This window comes from Chiloscyllium plagiosum, unplaced genomic scaffold (genome assembly GCF_037043375.1).
Source record: "Chiloscyllium plagiosum isolate Xiang-an unplaced genomic scaffold, Cpla_swu_hap1 HiC_scaffold_15, whole genome shotgun sequence".
Taxonomy (NCBI): Eukaryota; Metazoa; Chordata; class Chondrichthyes; order Orectolobiformes; family Hemiscylliidae; genus Chiloscyllium; species Chiloscyllium plagiosum.
Window position 1 is genome coordinate 66535466 of NW_028270153.1, and position 20151 is coordinate 66555616.

At 41.2% G+C, this 20151-nt stretch overlaps 1 protein-coding gene across 2 annotated transcripts in view; it reads right to left on the reverse strand.

The window, feature by feature from the left end:
• The window catches only part of pcif1 (phosphorylated CTD interacting factor 1), a 121795-nt gene that overhangs the window by 16278 nt on the left and 85366 nt on the right, over positions 1-20151 (reverse strand). For both annotated transcript variants that reach the window (XM_087995004.1, XM_087995005.1), the window contains exon 14: positions 8220-8313. In XM_087995004.1, the coding sequence (XP_087851130.1) occupies positions 8220-8313 (94 nt within the window). The remainder of the gene's footprint in view (positions 1-8219; positions 8314-20151) is intronic.

A 20151-nucleotide genomic window follows, 5' to 3' on the forward strand; every position in this document is an offset into this window, starting at 1 on the left:
AAGAATGTGCCATCATGGGAAATTGAAGTGAGCAATGATTAGATTAACTACATATATAGGTTAAAGTGCAAGGAGGAGACTGATATAAAACAGAAGGTGTTGGAGAAATTCAGTATGCCTGGAAATATCTGTGGAGGGAGACATAGCGTTACATTTGCAAGTCCAGTATGACTATTCTTTGGGAGGGAGCTGATCATGCAGTGATATGCAGCATCTTTGTGAACAAATCCCTGGTGGTCTAGCCCTTTCCTATCCCCATGATCTCCTCCAGTCCAACAACCCTCTAAGATTTCTGGATTTTTCTAATTGTGGCCTCTCACACATCTGTTTTCCCTCTGCGTCACTATCTATCTTGAAGCTGTTCCTCTGCTTTTGGCCATTTGTCTTAACGTGGTTTGCTGTTCAATGCTACTTAATAATGCTCCTACAAAGTACCTTTGGCTGTTTTACTTCCTTTACAGCGCTATCTAAATACTAAGAATGTTAATTTGAATACGATCTGAGGAAATTAACAGCAATCCTCATGCACCACCTCACTTTCCATTAAACGAAAGGGCAAGATTACAAAGCATTTTTCATGACCTCAGGACATCGCAAGGGATTCACTGCCAGCAAAATATTGTGAAATACAGTCACCGGTACTGTAGGAAATTATTTTCCAAAAGCAGAATACTGGGCAGGCTGAAGTATTACATTCTTTGCACAATGGTCAGCACTGGCAGCATTTGCTTCCACCATAGTAGCTGTGAAATAGCTAATCCACATCAAGGGGCATAACCTTCAAATTAAAGCTGGGTCATTCAAGCATGACATCAACAAGCACTTCTACACACAAAGGATAGTGGACATTTACAACACTCTTCCCGAAAACGCCATTGAGACGGAGATCAATTGAATGTTTTAAACTGATGGATTTTTGTTTGGATAAAGTATTAAGGATTGTGGAGCCAAATGGGTAGATAGAGATTAGACACAACTCAACTTCAAGGCAGAAACAGGCTAAAGGAGCTGAATGTTTTCAGCATTCGAAGAATTAAAAGGAATAGGTTGTTGTTAAAATTTGCCACTAAAATATAATTGCTAGGACAATAATAATAAAAATTAAACAGAGTTCTCTTTTTAATGACTTTAAATGAAGACAAGGTGATTTAATCTTTGATAGTTGCATGGACAATGATTTGGGTTCAGTTCCTCTGCCACTACCACCTTCCTAAATTACTTAACACTGTTGGTAGATTTCTTATTTAATATCCAGTCTCTGTCTGAAATAAGTAATTTTTTTGGACAGCAGAAATAATAATCTGCAACACCTGATACCTATGAGCCAGATTTCACTGTCCTGAAATGGGACCAAAAAGACACAGAGTAGCAAAGAACAGGCTGCCAGGAGGACACTGGAAATTCTGCTTCCATTTCCCCCTAATGCCATATTGCATGGCAGGAGAAAGAGCATGGGTTGAAACCACACCGACTCCTGATAATGACCTCCTTAACATCCTTGTGGGCTCCCTACCAGCCAAACCAGGCTAAGATCTTTCATTTTCACAAGGTGGCCAGAATATAGCAGCTGTGTGGTTTTATATCAATTGGAGGCAAGAAGAGTTTAAGATAAATGAAACTGTTTGCATGCTACTGCTAAATGCTGTAGCATGAGTTGTACCTATGTACACCATAGTGAGTTCTGACAGTGCAGCAGTTGGACAATGCAGCTTTCCATAAAACAACATTTTTGTCAGATTGTTACCAATAAGACCATTAGACAAAAGAGCAAAAATTAGGCCATTCAGCCCACTGAGTCTGTATTGCCATTCAATAATGGCGACTGATGAGTAGAAAAGTAAAAGACCAACATTATAAATGTGGAAAAGATTTCCAGTCAATTAAAAATGTTCATCAAATGGATGAAAAGGTAGGTTGTTTCACACTAATACGGAACAATGTATAAATGTTTTTATTTCCCTATAACTTTGACTCTTTTGCCTCAAGGATTTGCTCAGGATAGCAGTTCTGAGGTCAATTTATTTAATAGCGATATTTATGGACTCTTGGCTACAATCCAATTGTCTAAGTGTTGTAGAAGTGTTGTAGAAGTGGTTGACTCTATTTACACAGTTGACTGAAGAGTCTGTTTGCTTACTGAGGAGTTTTATGAACTCCAGGCTACAAGCCAACTTCCTCATCATTTTATAGATGCTGGAATCTTTTTCACAGTTTATTTATTTGGAAAGTTTTATGCACTAATTAACTCTTCAACCATTATGATAGTGCTTGCAAGCTCTGTTCACAAAACTGATGATGGTTGACAGATGAGGGTAGGGGAATGGACTCAGAGGTGTGAAGTAGTGAAGGTAAGTGAGGTGAGCATATGAGAGAGGCATTTCAATGTGACTTATTCTGACTTTCAGCAGAGTTCGGTGAATTGGGTAAACAAGGCAAGTCTTAATTTCTTCTTAAGAATCTAACTTTGTGTTTCACATTTAACTGTAATTTATTAGTTAATGCTAAATCTCATCCAATTTAAGTTGGGATATACATACTATCTGAGGGCACTTGAGAGTTATGTAATTAAGGAATCTAATTAAACTGCTTTTATGTACTGGGATGTAAGTAGAGGCATCTCAGTACGACTTACCACTATGACTTTGAGAAGAGTGCAGTGGGTTGGGAAAGTAAGTGCTCTTGGTTATTTTCTAACTTTTTCACCTGATGAGAATTGGTTCTCATCTTGCTATAAGGAAAGAAAGTGGCAGTTTGAGGAGTACCTTGCAATTGATTGAGGACGGTTCTGTTCCTAAGATTGAAAATAGGGTGAGGATTGATGGTAGGGTTAACAAAACACATAAAAAGGAAAGCACATTCTTAAATAAAATAATTAGGTAATTAATGAAAACGTATTAAATGTGGCAAGAGAAGTGATGTGACACAACTGCAGCATGAGGGAACTCCATTAGGCCAGTGGGATTCAGAGCAAATGTGTGTATAGTAAATGTCTGAGACTTGAGGAGCTTCAACTCAGAGTCACTGAGCTGGAGATCAAGCTACAGACATTTTGGCACATCAGGGAGGGTGCAAGTTACCCAGATATTTAGCACGAGGAGATGGTCACATCCCTTACAATAGGGTTTTCTGGTCTGATCAATTATTAGGTACAGACTTGTGTGACTGCAGCTGAGGCAGGAAAAAGAATCCAGAGGCAGAATTGCAGGAGCGTCAGCCTTTGGAACTGTCAAACATTTTAACATCCTTTCAGCCTATCTGGATGATAGAGCTGCAGGATTGAGCTGACTAACAATGGCACCATAGTACAGGAAGCCATTTAAGTAGGCAAACAAAAAGGGATATAGTCATCATAAGGTATAGTGGGTGGATTGACATAGTTCTCTGCATAGTCCAGTCAGCTGTGTTGCCTGTCCAGTGCAAAGGTTCAGGACATTTTCTAAAGGCTGGAATTAGCTAGCAAGTTCTGCACTGGCAATTTGAAGACTTAGGGATGAAATCAGAAAGTAGAATCTCAAAGGTAAAAATCTTGGAATTATTACTGAGCCATGTATAAACTGGCATGCAACAAATAAGATTACAGAAATGACTAGTGTTGTAGAAAGTGGGTTCAGGTTCACAGAGCACTGGCGCCAATTCTAGTGTACCATTGGGATGGTCTACATCTGAACTCACTTGGGCTGAGGCTCCACCAAGCTGCGTATCTAGTGAAGTAGAGAAAGTTTTAAACTAAATAGTAGGGCAAAGTATCAAGTTTTGGAAGATGTGATTCATCAAAACCTAGAGACAAAGCAGTAACAAAAGTATTAATATTGGAAATTATAAGCAGTCTGTGACAGAGATAGAAAATACAAAACTAAGAGTAAATCAACAAAACAGTTCAGTGGTTTCAGAAATTGTAAAAGGTTAAAATGAAAGGCTCTGTATCTGAATGCATGTGGCATTCAAATCAAAATAGATGAAATGATAGTGTAAATACAAATAAATAAGTATGTTCTGGTAACCATTACAGAGAGACAATTGCAGAGGAAATAGACCAGAGCTTTAATATAGAATGGTCCATGATTTTAAGAAGGATAAAGAGCTTTGAGCAGGTAGTGTGATGGCTCCATTACTTCATTATTAATGTATTAATCCAACAGAAAGTGATAACCTCAGTTCAGGAAACTGTGACGTAGCAGCGTTTTGAGTAGAGATGACAAACGATATAGACCAGAAGGCACAAATGGAATGGAGTACAGATCTCCTGACAGGTAGGATGTATATAAAAACAGAAAACAAAATAACCAGAGCTTGGCAGAAAGATATGATGATAATCCTGGGGGATTTACTATATATATATATATATATATATAACCTAGAAAAATCAGGTAGCAATGGTAGCCTACATGAGGAGTTCACAAAAAGTTTTTGGGATAGATAGTTTCTTAGAAGAATAAGTTTTGGGGACAACCAAAGAGCAGAATATACTAGACTTGATATTGTACAATTAGTTATGGAGCATACCGGTGCAGCTGTCATAATGTGACTGAATTCTACATTTAGTTTGAGGGAAAGAAGTGTGGGTCCAAGACAGGTATTTTAAGTTGAAATAAGAACAATTCAGCAGGCATGAAAGCGCAGCTGACTCAAGTGAGCCAGTAACTTAGGTTAAGGAATATATCAACAGAGATATAGTGGCAAACATTCAAGTGGATATTTTAGAAGACAACAGAATAGATAAATTCCAACAAAAAAATTAAAATTCCAAGAATGAACCCACCATCTGTGTCTGAAGAAGTTAAAGATAGTATCAAATCTCAAGAAAAAGTATATGATTATGCAAAGATGAGTGGCACATTATTGGACAGAATATTTTTTAAATGACTGAAAGATTAATAAGAAGTGAAAAAAATAGAAAAACGGAGAAATGGAGAAATATAAAAACAAATTGTAAGAACTTCTACAGATACTTTAAAAGAGTTAACAAAGTAAGCATTGATCCTGCAGTCAGAGAGTCTGTGGGATTAATAATGGAAAATAAGGAGGTGGCAGGCAGGTAAATTGAATAAGTATTTTGCATCAGTCTTACTATAGTGGATTCAAGTAATATCCTAGATATAGTTGTAAACTGAGAACAGGAAGGGAGTGAGGACCCAAGAAAAATACAAAAACCGAGGAAGTAATACTGAGTAAATCGTTGGAGCCGGATGCAAGTTCCTGGGTCCTGATAGGTTTCATCTTAGAGCAAATAAATATTTAGTGAGATAGCTGATGCCTTAGATTTTATTTTTAAAAATTCCTGGATTCAAAAAAAAATTGATTACATTGGAAAATAGTAAATGCAACTCTTTTATTCAAAAAGGGCAGGACACAGAAAAGAGGAAATCTCAGGCTAGTAGAAGCCATTACTAAAGATGTGATAGCAGGACACATGGAATAATTCAAGGCAATCATAGTTTTGTGAAAGGGAAATCATGCATAACCTACTTACTTGAGTTATTTGAGGAGGTAACATGTGGTGGATGTACTGCATCTAGATTACAAGGTATTTGATTAGTTACCATACGAAAGGTTATTGCAGAAAATAAAAACTCAAGCTGTACGGGGCTAACATATTGGCATGGATAGAAGATTGGCTGGCTAACTGGTGCAGGCAAAAATGGGACATTTTCTGGTTTGCAAGATGTAACGAGTGGTGTGTCACAGAGATCAATGCAGGATCCTCACCTTTTCACAATTTACATATATGAATATCGATAAAGGTATCAATAAGATTACTAATTTTATTGATGACATGAATGTTGACAGGAAAGTAAGTTTCTGAAGAGGACATAAGGAGCTATAAAGGGACATAGATAGGGTTGAAGATGAGCAACATGTGGAATAATGAGAAAAAAATCCATTTAGGCAGGAGGAATAAAGAATAAACATATTACCCAAATGGTGGGAGCACTGAGACGTAGAGGCATCTGGATGTCCTAGCACATTAATTGCAATTAGCTAACTTGTAGATACAGCAAGTAATTTCAAAAGCTGATAGATTATTATTCATTGTGAGAGGAACAGAACACAAAAGTAGGGAGGTTATGCTTCAGTTATATAACTAGAGTGAGATAACTAGAGTGCTGTGTAGATTATTGGGCTCTCCTTGTATATTGTATATGTATTGGAAGCAGTTCAGAGAAAGTTTACTAGACTCGGAATGCAAAGTTGTCTTATGAGAAAAGATTGGACAACCAGTGGAGTTTAGAAGATTAAGAGCGGGTTAAACAGGATAGACATGGAAAGGAAGCTTACTTTTGGGGGAGAGTTAAGATTAGGTCTCACAGAGACGAGGTGAAATCTTTTTCTCACAGGAGATCGTAGACGCTTCCTCAAAATGCAGTAGAAGCTAAATCCTTGAATATTTTTAAGGCAGAGGTGGATAGATTCTTGATAAGCAGAGGAGGTGAAAGGTTATTGGGAGTAAGCAGGAATGTGAAGTAAACACAGCAGTTATGATCTTATTGAATGACAGAGCAGGCTTGAGAGGTTAAGGAGTTCCTAATTTGTGTGCTCCTTTGTTTGCGTGAGGGATTGGGGATGAGATTGCAAATGAGTGGGGTAAGGCCGGTAGAGGTTGGGATTTATAGGTTCACTGAGTGAGGGTGAGGAAAGGAATGATGAGGACAGCTGTTTAAAATTGATCAGAAGACCTTCCGAGCATAGATCAAGCTTTGCCTCTGACTCCATTGGAAGTAATGGGTCCATGTTTTTTGGGAATGGAGCCAGGCCTTTTAAGCTGCTATTCTGGCCAGTCCGTGCTTGCTGCCTCCAGTGGTAATCCTATCTTCATACCTTTCAGGCTATGGCAGGTGGAAAGCCCTGTTTCCAGCCAGCCTGGTGACAGACGCATTCACTTCCTGATTTCCACTTCCGAGATGAAAATCGGGCCTGCATGCCCAGCATATCCAACTCCTCACAAGCTACTATCTCTAGTTTCTCCAGCCCTTGTGTGGACCTCTGAGATCCATGAAAGACAGCAGCTGGAGAAAGCGGATGTGTTGGGATGGCATCAGCATGCCAATTGGCAAGCGCAGACTCTCAGACCAGCTACTCAACCATGCTGCATACAGAGAACGATGCTCACAAGTCATATCAGTCATATCAAGCAATTCCAGGAGAGTGTGTGGCATGATAACCAATTATAGTCAGTGCAAACCCATGGTAATCCGATAGTTCATGATTTATACAGAAAAATTGATTGCATTTTCAAAATACTAAAAGCTGTAATTTTTAAAATGTTCTCACCTGAGAATGCTGAGTTGTCTCTTTCCAGAAAGTGCTCCAGTGTAGGTAAGTGTACAGTCATGTACACAAATTCAAAGATTTCATGTAGAATGGGTGGCTTAAGCTTAACATGGCAAGCAAGGGAGAAACACTTGGAATGGTCACTGAAAATGCACTGTTGAGTTGAGTCATAATGCCTATCCCCATCCCACTTCAACAGAACATCCTGACTCTTCACATGGCACAGAGACATGCAACAAAGAGGATCTTGGCCTAAGTACACCGAGTATACAATAGGCTTTATCCCTTGGGTTTCAGTTCACATTGAATCCTTCCGATTCAGTCTTCAATTATTTACAACATAGTCAGTTGGGTTGTTAGGACTGGGCAGAGCTTGGGACTATGCACTTAAGTTGAGGATAAAGGAGTTAAGTTAAATTTGAGAGCTTTATCTTTCTGCCTTTGTGGACTTCCTGGAATAGCATCCGAGAGGTGCTAATGAGGGCTTTTTCCTTTCAATGCGGCATTCAGCATATTACTGGCCAACAAGGTCAAAGCAGAGAATTCTGAGCTAAGAGTTTGGAACATCCTATAAGTTACCTAATTGCTTTACAGTGGATGGATAGGGATTTTCAACAGATTTTCTCAGTCCATCACCAACGAATTCCGTAATTGGGCCAACCATGATTGGTCCTGATGACCTCTCCTCATCCAAAATATATGGTTTTATTGTATGATAAAACCTATCTGCAGGCAAGATGTTACACTGAATATAGTAAACATACTCTCATCATGATATGACCTCCAAACAGGAATGATTATTTTTGTCCAGTGATGTCATCAGATATGGGGCTGTATAACTTGCTATTAAAGTTCTAGTTCCTTTTAAACAGAACACTTTCTCTGTGCAATACAGCCTTGTCCTGCATTGGTCTGTTTTGACAGTGCAGGTTAACACCTCAGACCCTCACCTCCATGTGTGTGACCATAGAGTCCATCAGCTCTTCACCAAACGGAGGGTTTGCTTCAAAGGAGCCGCTGACCGGTGAGAAAGTCAAGAATGAGCTGTAAAGGAGAAAACAAGCGGCAGCTTTCACACTGTTCAGCATCAGCTCTACAGCCAGGTGTACACAAAAGGCACAATACACAGAGGACATGGTGTCTCACACTGTGAAAAAAAGCAAAATATATTTACACAGACCACAGACAATCATCTTCAGAAATCAGTGTTATCACATTAGCAGCTCAAATACAGTGATCTGAACCTCACCCACAAATGAACTCAGGGATTTGGCCTCTTCCTATAATGTCTGAAGAGTATTTTACTGTTTATGAACATTTTCTCACAGTACAAAGTTATCCTTTATTCCTCACTTCCTGCAAACCACTGTAAGCAGAACTACATTGGCTCTTGGTCTGCCTGTGCACTAATATTACAATTTTTATCCTTGTACTCAAATCCTTCCAATGGCCTCAATCCACCCTCTGTTTATAATCTCATTCAGTACTACAATCTTCTGAGTATTCTGCAATCCTCCAATTCTGATCACGAGCGCAACCTCAACTTCTTTCACTCTTCCACTGGCAGCCATGTTTATAGGTGCAAGGGCTAAAACTCATTCCCAAAATCTCTGTTCCTTTCCGTCACTCAGAACAATTGCAAAGCAGGCAAATGTACCTGCAAGAATCTGTTCCTTCAATCAGAGGTCAATTCTCTCCAGCATTTGGTGATGATAAGTCACCAATGGGGTTCACCATTGAGCCTATCAGCACCAAACTTCGGAGAGAAAGCGTTTGACTGCAGAAGCAGCAAATGTGAAATGTTTGAACTCTGCCTGAGTCTGCTGGATAGGGAATGGAAGGGTGAAAGGAAGATACCGGCTTGTAGAGGAGGGGAATGAAAATCAGGAAGCCATCATGGGGTTGGGAGGGGGTTCAGATTCAGATGGGCTACAAATCTGGTGAAGTGTCAGCTAAACCATCAGGAAGGGGCAAATGAGAGCTGTTGGGGAGAGGAGACTGTTGGGAGTTATCAGGAGTGGGATGAGTGACTGTTAAACCATTGTCGGTTGGTTGTTGGGATGGGAGCAGGTGGTGGTGATGGGAATCGGGTGGGCCATCAGCAGCTGTGAGCGTAGGGTGGGCTTTTAAAGGGAGGATGAGTGTTAGACAAGCTGTCAGCATGGGACTGGTGAATATCTGAGGTGGGTGGTGGGAAATCGAATGGTGATAGACTGGGGATATGGGTGAGTGAGTGGATGAGTGAGGAATTGGCAGGCTGGGCAGATGAGTGAGTTACTGGCAGCATGGTTGTGTGAGGGAGGTACCGGCAGGATAGGTGAGAGAGGGCCTGGCAGGCTGCGTGGGTGGGTGAGTGAGGACTGGAAGGCTGTGTGGGTGAGGACTGGAGGGTGGGGTGAGTGGGTGGGTGAGGACTGGAAGGCTGTTTGAGTGGTAGGTGGGTGAGGACTGGAAGGCTGTGTGGGTGGGTGGGTGAGAGAGGGCCTGGCAGGCTGCGTGGGTGGGTGAGTGAGGACTGGAAGGCTGTGTGGGTGAGGACTGGAGGGTGGGATGAGTGGGTGGGTGAGGACTGGAAGGCTGTTTGAGTGGTAGGTGGGTGAGGACTGGAAGGCTGTGTGGGTGGGTGGGTGAGTGAGGGACTGGAAAGCTGTGTGGGTGGGTGAGTGAGGGACTGGAAAGCAGTGTGGGTGGGTGGGTGAATGAGGGACTGGAAGGCTCTGTGGGTGGGTGGGTGAATGAGGGACTGGAAAGCTGTGTGGGTGGGTGGGTGAGTGAGGGACTGGAAGGCTGGGTGGGTGAGTGAGGACTGGAAGGCTGTGTGTGTGGGTGAGTGGGTGAGTGAGGGACTGAAAGGCAGGGTAAGTGGATGAGTAAGGGACTGTCAGGCTGGGTGGGTGAGTGAGTGGGTTACAGCCCGAATCCCCAACTCTGCAAGCACAAAATAAACTATCTACAAAACAGGCTGGGATCACAGAAAATCCCGAGCAACCCCCAGCTGACTGAACTTTTCTATAAGTTCTCACGGAGGCCAACTCCGTGTGCACCTCATCACAGTTGAATGTAATATTGGAATTTCTTCAACTCAATCTCATAGTTCCAACCCTGTCACCTCCCCTTCCCTAGGTTTCAGGGCTTTGAGCCTAGTCCAACTCTCTCTCTCTCTCTTTGACCTTGTTTCTTAACAAAAAAGGCAAATAAAAAATGGTTTTATTAGTTAATTTGCTCCCCGGCCTGACACTTTTCAAAGGTCATAAGAAGATCATTTCAACCACTGTGCCCTTGTTGGGCCTCTTGAGTCACATTTTGTCACTCCTCTGTTGTCCCATCACATCCTTGCACATTCCTCCTTCTTTTCAGATTTGTTGAATAATTGGAACATGTAGTAAAACCTATGGTACAGAAGCAGACCACTTGGACCGTCATGCTTACACAAGCCAAGAAGGGAGCCACACAAGTAATCCCATTGCAAGCACTTGGTCCGTTTGGAGCTTAAGGAACCTGAGATGCACCTTCTTATAACATTTCACTGAGTTATGTTTCTGCCTCTAATACTCATTTAGCCAATGAACTCCAAACTCTCTTAAGCACTGGATGAAAATCTTTTGCTCAGTTCCCCTTTAATCCTTCCACCGTTCACATTAAATCTATGCTCCCTTGGTCACTGACTGCTCTGCTAACAGAAAGAACATTTAATCTATCCCAGTCCCTCCTAACCTGTGCGTCTTAATCAAATCTCTCCTCAGCTTTCTCTGTTCCAAGAAGTAAGCCTTCAGCCTATCCAACCTTTCCTCATGGCTGTGATTTTCCAGTCCTGTCAACAATAGTCTTCTCTGTACTCTGCCCAGTGCAATTAGTGACAAGGATAGCACACACACTCAAGTCATGGCCTAACTAGTGTTTCATATAGATTCAACAGAACCTCCCTGCTGTTAGGACCAAACAGACGAGCTTATGGCAGAAAGCTACAGAATTTTTTGAGTGTGCCCAGTCATTTTCCTAACACCAATGAGGAGCAGGCCAAATTGGAACAGTGCTCAAAAAGAATCTGATGCATCACAGAATCCCTACAGTATGGAAGAGGCCATTCAGCCCATCGAGTCCACAGCTGTCCTGCTAAAGGATCTGTGGGCATTCACTCCAAGGCCCCTCACCTCCTCTATACCTCTCAGTGTTATCCCATTAATTGTGTATTCCTTTGCCTTGTTTAACCTCCCCAAATGCAGGTCACATTTCTCTGGGTTGAATTCCATTTGTAGCTTTTTATTCCCCCAGCTGACCACTTCACTGATTTCTTCCTGCAGTCTGCAGTTCCCTGCCTCCCACAGTCAAACTCAAGAGCCAATATCTGTGTTGTCTGTTAACTTCTTCATCGTAACCTCTTACTTTTAAATTGAAACTATTAATACATACCACAAGAAACAGGGGTTCTCGTACTGATCCTCACCGACAGCACTGGAAACAGTCTTCCAGTTGCCAAAAAACGTCAGCCAATCTGTCTGCTGCCATCAAACTAATTCTGTCTCCAGCTTGCTACCTGCCTCTGGATCTACAGGATTTGTTAAAAGCCTTGCTAAAATCCATGTGGGTAGTGGATAAGAGATCATGTGGAAGACTAATAATAAATTAAATCAACAGTTCAAAAGTAACTAAGGAAAAAACAGAGGAAGATAACAGCCAAAAATTATGTTTTAGGCCGTACAAGTAAAGGGGAAACTGAAAGATGTAAAATGATTAAACCATGAGAGAGAGATAAGAAACATGTGAATAAAATATCACAGCTAAAGGAGAGCTTCTTAAGGACTCCTTAAACAAAAGTATGAAGTAATTAAGAAACCAAAAGAACAAGTGAACCACAGTGCCACCTGAAGGGTATGACATGTCATCCATTACTGACCCACAGCTGTAAGACAGTCAGGATTGGGAACTAAATCTAACAGGTCATAAGATATACATAAGATCATAAGGGGAAATGGTAGGGGGAGGAGCAACCTTAATGAGTAAGGATGAAGTCACTTCAATAAGGAGAGCTAACGGAAGGTAAACAGGCTGTGAAGACTTTGAGTAAAATGAAGAAACAGACAGGTATGTAGATTGCAATGAAACTTCAGTACAGGCCTTCAGGACAGTAGCAGCTGTGAAGTATTGGGCAACATGTGGCCAAGACTGAGCAATTTTAACAGGGAATTCTAACTTTCAAACAAGTTAGGACCAAACAGATGAGCTTATGGCAGAAAGCTACAGAATTTTTTGAGTGTGTCCAATCATTTTCCTAAAACCAATGAGGAGCAGGCCAAATTGAAACAGTGCTCAAAAAGAATCTGATGCATCATAGGATTCCTACAGTATGGAAGAGGCCATTCAGCCCACTGAGTCCACATTGATCCTCCAAAGAGCATCCCACCCAGACCCACCCCAACCTTGCCTTTTCCATGGCCAATCCACCTAACCTGCACATCTTTGAACTGTGGGGGGAAACCGGAGCACCCGGAGGAAACCCACACAGACATGAGGGGAATGTGCAAACTCCACACACACAGTCACCCGAGAGTGGAATCAAACCCAGGTCGCAGGCACTGTGAAGCAGCAATGATAACCACTGAGCCCAATGTAGTCAATTAAAATTAAGAAAAGCATTTAGGTTTGCAATAAAATTTCAACACGAGCCTCCTACACAAGCTGAGAAATAGTAGGCAAGCATGTGGCAAAGACAGAGTGATTCTAACAGGAAATTCTTGCTTTCAAACAAGTTAGGATCAGGAAGAGGATCAGATAGTTTATTTCCATCGCAGAGTTTTAAAGGAAGTACAGGAAAACAGTGTGGGTGATCTCACCATAACCCTCTAAAGGTCGTTGATGTGCAAACCATATCTTTAGATTGCAAAATCTGCACATACCACTCTGCTACTTAAGAAAGCCAAGACAGGAAGGTTATGGAATTATTGAACAGTAAGCATAACACCTGTTGTTGGAAAATTACTAGAAACTACAGTTGAGGATGGGGGCTGGTTAACTCAGTGGCTCGGCAGCTAATAAGTAGGTTTGATGTCCACTGCAACTGCCGAAGGCTAACTTTCCCATAACGGCAGAAGGGAACGATAAACCATGACTGACAAAAAACTTCCAAGAAGCACAGGATGAAACAGCAGTGAACAATCAGCCAAGGTCCTATTCTTAGGCAGAGCACTCATGAATGAAATAATTAAGGATGAATTGACTGAACGCCTTAAAAAGCTTTCCATGGATTGAGAGAGCTAACATGTCATTGTAAAGGTTAGGTCATACACGATGAATTGTGACTGAATTTTCTGAAGAGGTTGAAAAAATAGTATGTAGTAGATTGTTTACTTATAAATAAAACAAAGATCTGTAGATGCTGGAGATCTAAAACAAACAAAAATCAATAAATGCTGGAGAAATTCAGCATGTCTGGCAGCATCTGTGGAAAAAAAAGTTAATGTTTTGAGTCAAAACATTAATCGCTGTTTTCTCTCCACACAAGCTGCCAGACCTGTTGAGTTTCTCTACCAATTTCTGCTTTTGAGTGTCTACAGATGTTTGTTATATGAATTTCAAAGGGCATTTGATAAGAAACAGTCAGCTAAAGTAATTGAAGACAAATTACTGATCTAGTTAGGAAAACTAGCTGATTGGCAGGCAACAGAGTAGGATAATGGGTTGAATATGATTAGTAGGGTCTGTTTTAAGGCTTTAACCGTATGCATTAACAAATTAGATGATGGAATCGAATATACTGTCATGACAGAAAGAACAAGTGCACTGTAAGTAGTGTAAATTGAATTGAAAGGTTACAGCAAGGTATTGTTAGATTAAATGAACGAGCAAAACTGTAGCAAAATGATTTCAATGTACACAAACATGAAGTCATCCACGTTGAAGCAAAAACATCAGAGTAGGTATTTTCTTACATTAAAAGCTAGACACACAAAGTCCATAGAATACTGGTGGGGGGTGGGGTCTCTGTCCATTGTGACGACTGAAGTTCGGAGCTGTGGACAGTTTGTTAGCTGAAGATTCAAACATTTGGGGCACAAGACGTTGCAACGCTTGTTACATTTCATCCTGCTTAGTAATAAGGGAAGGACTCTCTTGAAGTGGTTTTATACAGTTACTCAGATCAGTTAAGGGTTACTTAATAACAGTTCAAACAGCATCAAAAGAAGGTGGCTCCATACAGTTAAAGTGCTAATGTTAGTTAGAGAGTCATAGAGTACTACAGCACGGTACAGGTCCTTTGGCCCAAACTGATCCACACTGACCAAAATGTCCATCCACACCAACCCCATTTCCCTGCACTTGGACCATATCCTTCTAATCTTTCCCTATCCATGCATTTGTCCAAATACCTTTTAAATGTTGTTAATGTACCCGTCTAAACCACTTCCACTGGCAGCTTATTCCATATGTGTACCACCCTGTGTATAAAAAAAGTTGCCCCTCAGCTTCCCTTTTATTCTTTCCCCTCTAATCTTAAACTGATGCCCCCTACTCCTTGATACCCTAACACTGGGAACAAGACTTAGTGCATTCATGCCTATCCATACCACTCATGATCTTATACACCTCTATAAGATACCCCCTCAGTCTCCTACTCTCTCATGAAAAATATCCTAGTTTGTCCAACCTCTCCCCATAACTCAGACCCCAAGTCCTGGAAACATCCTTGTAAATTTCTTCTGCACTTTTTCCAGTTTAATAACATCCTTCCTCCCGGTGACCAAAACTGAACACAATACTCCAAGTGTGGCCTCACCAACATCCTGTACAACTGAAACATAACTTCCCAACTTCTATACTCAGTGCACTGACTGATGAAGGCCAGTGTGTCAAAAGCCTTCTTCACTCCCCTGTCTACCTGTGACTCCACTTTCAAAGATCTGTGCACCTGAACTCGAAGGTGTCTATGTTCCACAACACCCCTTAAGGCTGTGCCATTCACCTTGGAACTCATGCTTTCATTTGACTTTCTAAAATGTAAGACCTCACACTTATCTATATTAAACCCCATTTGCCATTTCTCGGCCTACTTCCCCAGCTGATCAAGGTCCTGCTGCAATTTCTGATAACTTTCCTCACTGCCCACGATACCGCCTATTTTAGTGTCATCTGCAAACATACTAATCAGGCCTTGTACATTCTCATTCAAATCATTGATATAGATAACAAACAGCAATGGGCCCAGCACTGACCCCTGAGGCACTCCACTCGTCACAGGCCTCCAGTCCAAGAATCCTTCCACTATTACCCTCCGCTTCCTACCATCATGGCAATTGTGTATCTAATTTGCCAGCTCGTCCTGGATTCCATGCGATCTGACCTTCCAGAGCAGCCTACCATATGGAACTTTATCAAAAGCCTCACTGAAATCCATATACACTACATCTACCGCCCTGCCCTCGTCAACCTTTCTGGTCACTTCATCAAAGAACTCCAACAAATTTGTGAGGCATGATCTCTCACTCACAAAGCCATGCTGACTATTCCTAATCAAACCCTTTCTTTCCAAATGCATGTAAATCTTATCTCTCAGAATCTTCTCAAGTTACCTATCTACCACAGATGTTAGGCTTACTGGTCCAAAGTTTCCAGGCTTTTCTTTGCAGCCCTTCTTGAATAAGGGCACAGCATCCGCTACCCTCCAGTCTTCCAGGATCTCATCCATGGCTAACAATGATGCAGAAATATCAGCCAAAGCCCTCGCAATTTGTTCTCCAGTCTCGTGCAGAGTTCTTGGAAATATCTGATTAGGACCATGAGATTTATCTACTTTCATACATTATAATACATCCAACACCTCCTCTACATGATGTGGATGTCCCCAAGTTATCACCACTAACTTACCCAAGCTCCCAGGTCTTCATGTCTTTCTCTACAGTAAACACAGGAGAAATATTCATTGAGGACCTCACCCCTTGTTGTGGAAAAATCGCTCCATGTTCTATAAAAAATTACTAGGAGACACAGAAAATCCTTCACAAAATTAAAATTTAATCTTGCAAAATCAAAGCTGTGGGAGCCAGCAAAATGGCTTTCCTGGCTCCCCGCAATTTCTTTGTTCTCCTCCAGTTTATACAATTTGTTAGCCCTGCACTTATCGGATAACATTAACATAACCAATCATGCTGGCTTGCTTTATTTTTCTAAACTAATCATCGTCTGCCACACTGGTTCCTTCCATCACACTTAACCTATCTCATTACAACACCACCATCATCAGCATTAGCTCATCTCCCAGTGATTTAACTAACCTATCACAATGCACTACCATTATCTGTTACCGCAGCCCAAGCATACATTGCAACACTAAGTTAACTACATTACTGCCATAATAACTTCCATACTATCTCCTGCGGTTCTACACGTATATGTCTACTTTGGTCCTTGATGGGTCCTTTTGTCTCTCTAGTTGTTCATTTCCCTTTAATATACTTAAAGAACCTCTTTGGATTCACCCTAATCTTCTCAGCCAAGGCTATCTTGTGCCCCCTTTGTGCCCTCCTGATTTCCTTCTTCAGCAAACTCCTGTATCCCCTATATACCTCCAGGGATTCCCTTGATCCAACTTGCCTGTACATGAGACATACCTCCTATTTATTGGTCAATGCCTCAGTCTCTCTTGTCATTCAGAGGGTCCCTATTCCTGCCAACTTTGCCGTTCACCCTCTCAGGAACTTATAGACCTTGAACTCTAGTTATCTCACTTTTAAAGGCCTCCCACTTGCCAGAGGTCCCTTTGCCTGTAAACAAACCACTCCAATCAACCACTGCAAGCTCCTGTCTAATTCCATCAAAATTCGCCTTGCCCCAATTTAGAATCTGAACCTATAGACCAGTTTTGTCCCTCTCCATAATTATTTTTAAATGAATCGAACTATGGTTACTGGTCCCAGAGTACTCCCCCCACTATCACCTCAGTCACCTGTCCTGCCCTATTTCCCAAGAGTATGTCGAGTTTTGCCCTATCCCAAGTAGGACCCTCTATATACTGCTTCAGGAAACGTTCCCAAACGCATTTAACAAATTCCATCCCATCTAACGCATTGGCAGTCCGAGTCTATGTTAGGAAAATTAAAATCTCCTACTGTGACAACCCTATTGCTCCTGCAGGTCTCCCCGGTCTCCCTGCATACTCGTTCCTCTCATTCCCATTGACTATTTGGGAGCCTGTAGTACAATCCCAATAACGTTACTAACCCCTTCTTATTTCTTAGCTCCACCTACAAAGCCTCACTGGATGATTCTTCAGTTTTTTCATTTCTGATTGCTGCTGTGATACTCGCCTTAATCAAAAATGCAACTCCCTCTCCCCCTTTCGATTACTACTGTCTTGCCTAAACCCTGGCACATTGAGCTGCCAGTCCTGTCCCTCCCTTAATCATGTTTCTGTAATGGCTATAATATCCCAGTCCCACAAACCTATCCACACTCTAAGTTCAATGGCCTTACCTATCAGCTCTCTGCAGAGCTCTGCACAGTTAGGGTTAACAGAAGCCCTAGGAGCCACCAATGGTTAACGCAGCTAAAAGTGGAATGAAGGAAGGCCACAAGTCATATTTGTTTGGTGCAGTCGAGGATGACTGAATCTCAGAAAAACACAATAGCAGCAATCTAGCTGTTTGGTATCAGTTGAAATTGTAATGGTAGATGTGTGCACACTGTCTCAGGAATCTTGAGAAACTTCATCTAGGGAAGAGAGATTGAACCACTGGGAGACAAATAGTCATTCGGTCAGACCAGGTTAGAATGACAGTGAAGCATTTCTGAGGCTATGTCTTCAAAAGTGAAGAACTGGAGAATCTTGTGAAACTGGCAAAGTTTTAACAAGATTTGGTGACTCACAATGTCAATTACATCTGGTTAGATTGCTGAGAAATTCATGAGACCTTTCTTGACTGGATTTGCTATTTGATGTGCTCTAAAAGTTTAAATTAGCTTAGATTACTTACAGTGTGGAAACAGGCCCTTTGGCCCAAAATGTCCACACCGACCCGCCAAAGCGCAACCCACCCAGACTCATTCCCCTACATTTACCCCTTCACCTAACACTACGGGCAATTTAGCAGGGGCAATTCACCTGACCTGCACACTTTTGGATTGTGGGAGGAAACCAGAGCACCTAGAGGAAAACCCACGCAGACACGGGGAGAATGTGCAAACTCCAAACAGAGATGGGAATTGAACCTGGGTCTCTGGCGTTGTGAGGCAGCAGTCCTAACCACTGTGCCACCGTGCCGCCCATAAGTTTGTTTGTTAACACATATTTACCTTTTGTTAATTTTAGATATTTGAGTAGTATAAGTTGTACATATACTGCAGATTTTTTCACTATTCTAACTTTGCATATAAAGCTTATTTTGTTTGTTCAAAACTGAGGAATCTGGGCAGTGAAAATCTTAGTAAATAGCTGGGATTTCAAACTACTTTTAACAAAAATGTTACTGGTCCCTAACTAGATTATAACATAAACTTGGCAGTCTAGTCTGTGATTGTAACAACATCAACCATTAAAATATCACAAACAGACGCAGCAAATAATTTGAAAGCCTCATTGAAGACAAAGAGTTGGGGCTAAGTGAAGCCCTGGGATCACTGAGACTTCAATGCAGTTAAAAGTGGAACAAAGGAAGCTCATAAGTCAAACCAGAGTACAATGGGGTAAAAGATAAGCTTCAGATATACAAATCCCATGTTAGACCACATCGAATATTGTGAGCAGTTCAGACTATCAAGAAGGATATATTCGATTTGAAGGGACTACCAAATTGATTTAACAGAATGACTGAACTCAAAACAGTTAAATTACAAGGAGAGGTTACACAAACTGGGATTGAATTTCCTGAAATTTAGAGGTGATTTGATTGAATTTTTCATGATGCTAAGTGGTACCGATAGGGTAAATAAAGATAATCTACTTTTGCTAGTTGAAGAAGCTAGGGCAAGGTGAGGGGAGGGAACTGTTGAAAGGTTAGAGCCAAATATTTCAGGAGTGAAATTAGAAAACACTTGTACACACAACACATGGCAGACGTTTGAAATTTTCTCCAGTAAATAGTGAATGAAGCTCAATCAATTGCACATTTTATATTTGAGACTGAAAATGTTATTTAAAGGCATTAGAAGATATGGATAAAGGCATGGAACTTAGCAGCAAATTAGCCATGACATCACTGCAGAATACTTTATGTACCACTTTCACCAAGCAATTAGCGACCCATCCTAAAATTACCTCATCTTAACTTCATGTCTTTTTTTCTGATTATATGTCCAGCACACACCTTGAAGGTAAGCTGTCTTTGTAAATTCATTCACTAATCAAACCTGTTCAATATACGAATCCTCTTTCTCTCTCTTCCTGCAAAAAAAACTCAAAAATATAATCTGTCCAGATTTCTTGTCCTGAAAAATGCAGCATTCAACCTGAAATGCACTGAAATCCTGGCTTTGGTAGGTCATAAAGGAAAGAAGCTGCAAGTGAACCTCTGTAAGATGAGGCTAACTTTCATCAAATAGAAAGGATCAGCACACTCTCGCTGGGAAATCTAATCTATCCATATCTAATCTTACATCTGATTGGCTCAGCTTCACATAAAATAATAACAAAACTGAGTGGTTATAGAAGAAGGGGTGCAATTCACTCCAAAAATGTTTAATGCAGGTTGTAAGTCAGTTTATTGTTGATGAAGGCAAAACTGATCCAAGCTGCTTAACAATCAAGAGGATATTTGCTTTAGCTTCTGCTTTAAGGCAATGTTGCTATCTGCCCACTGAGACACTGGTCTGGAGAATGTCAGGGCTGTGGGTGGTTAAATGTGCACCATCCGTGAGACCGTTTACTCATTATGTCTCAGTAAGACTCTTTAATCC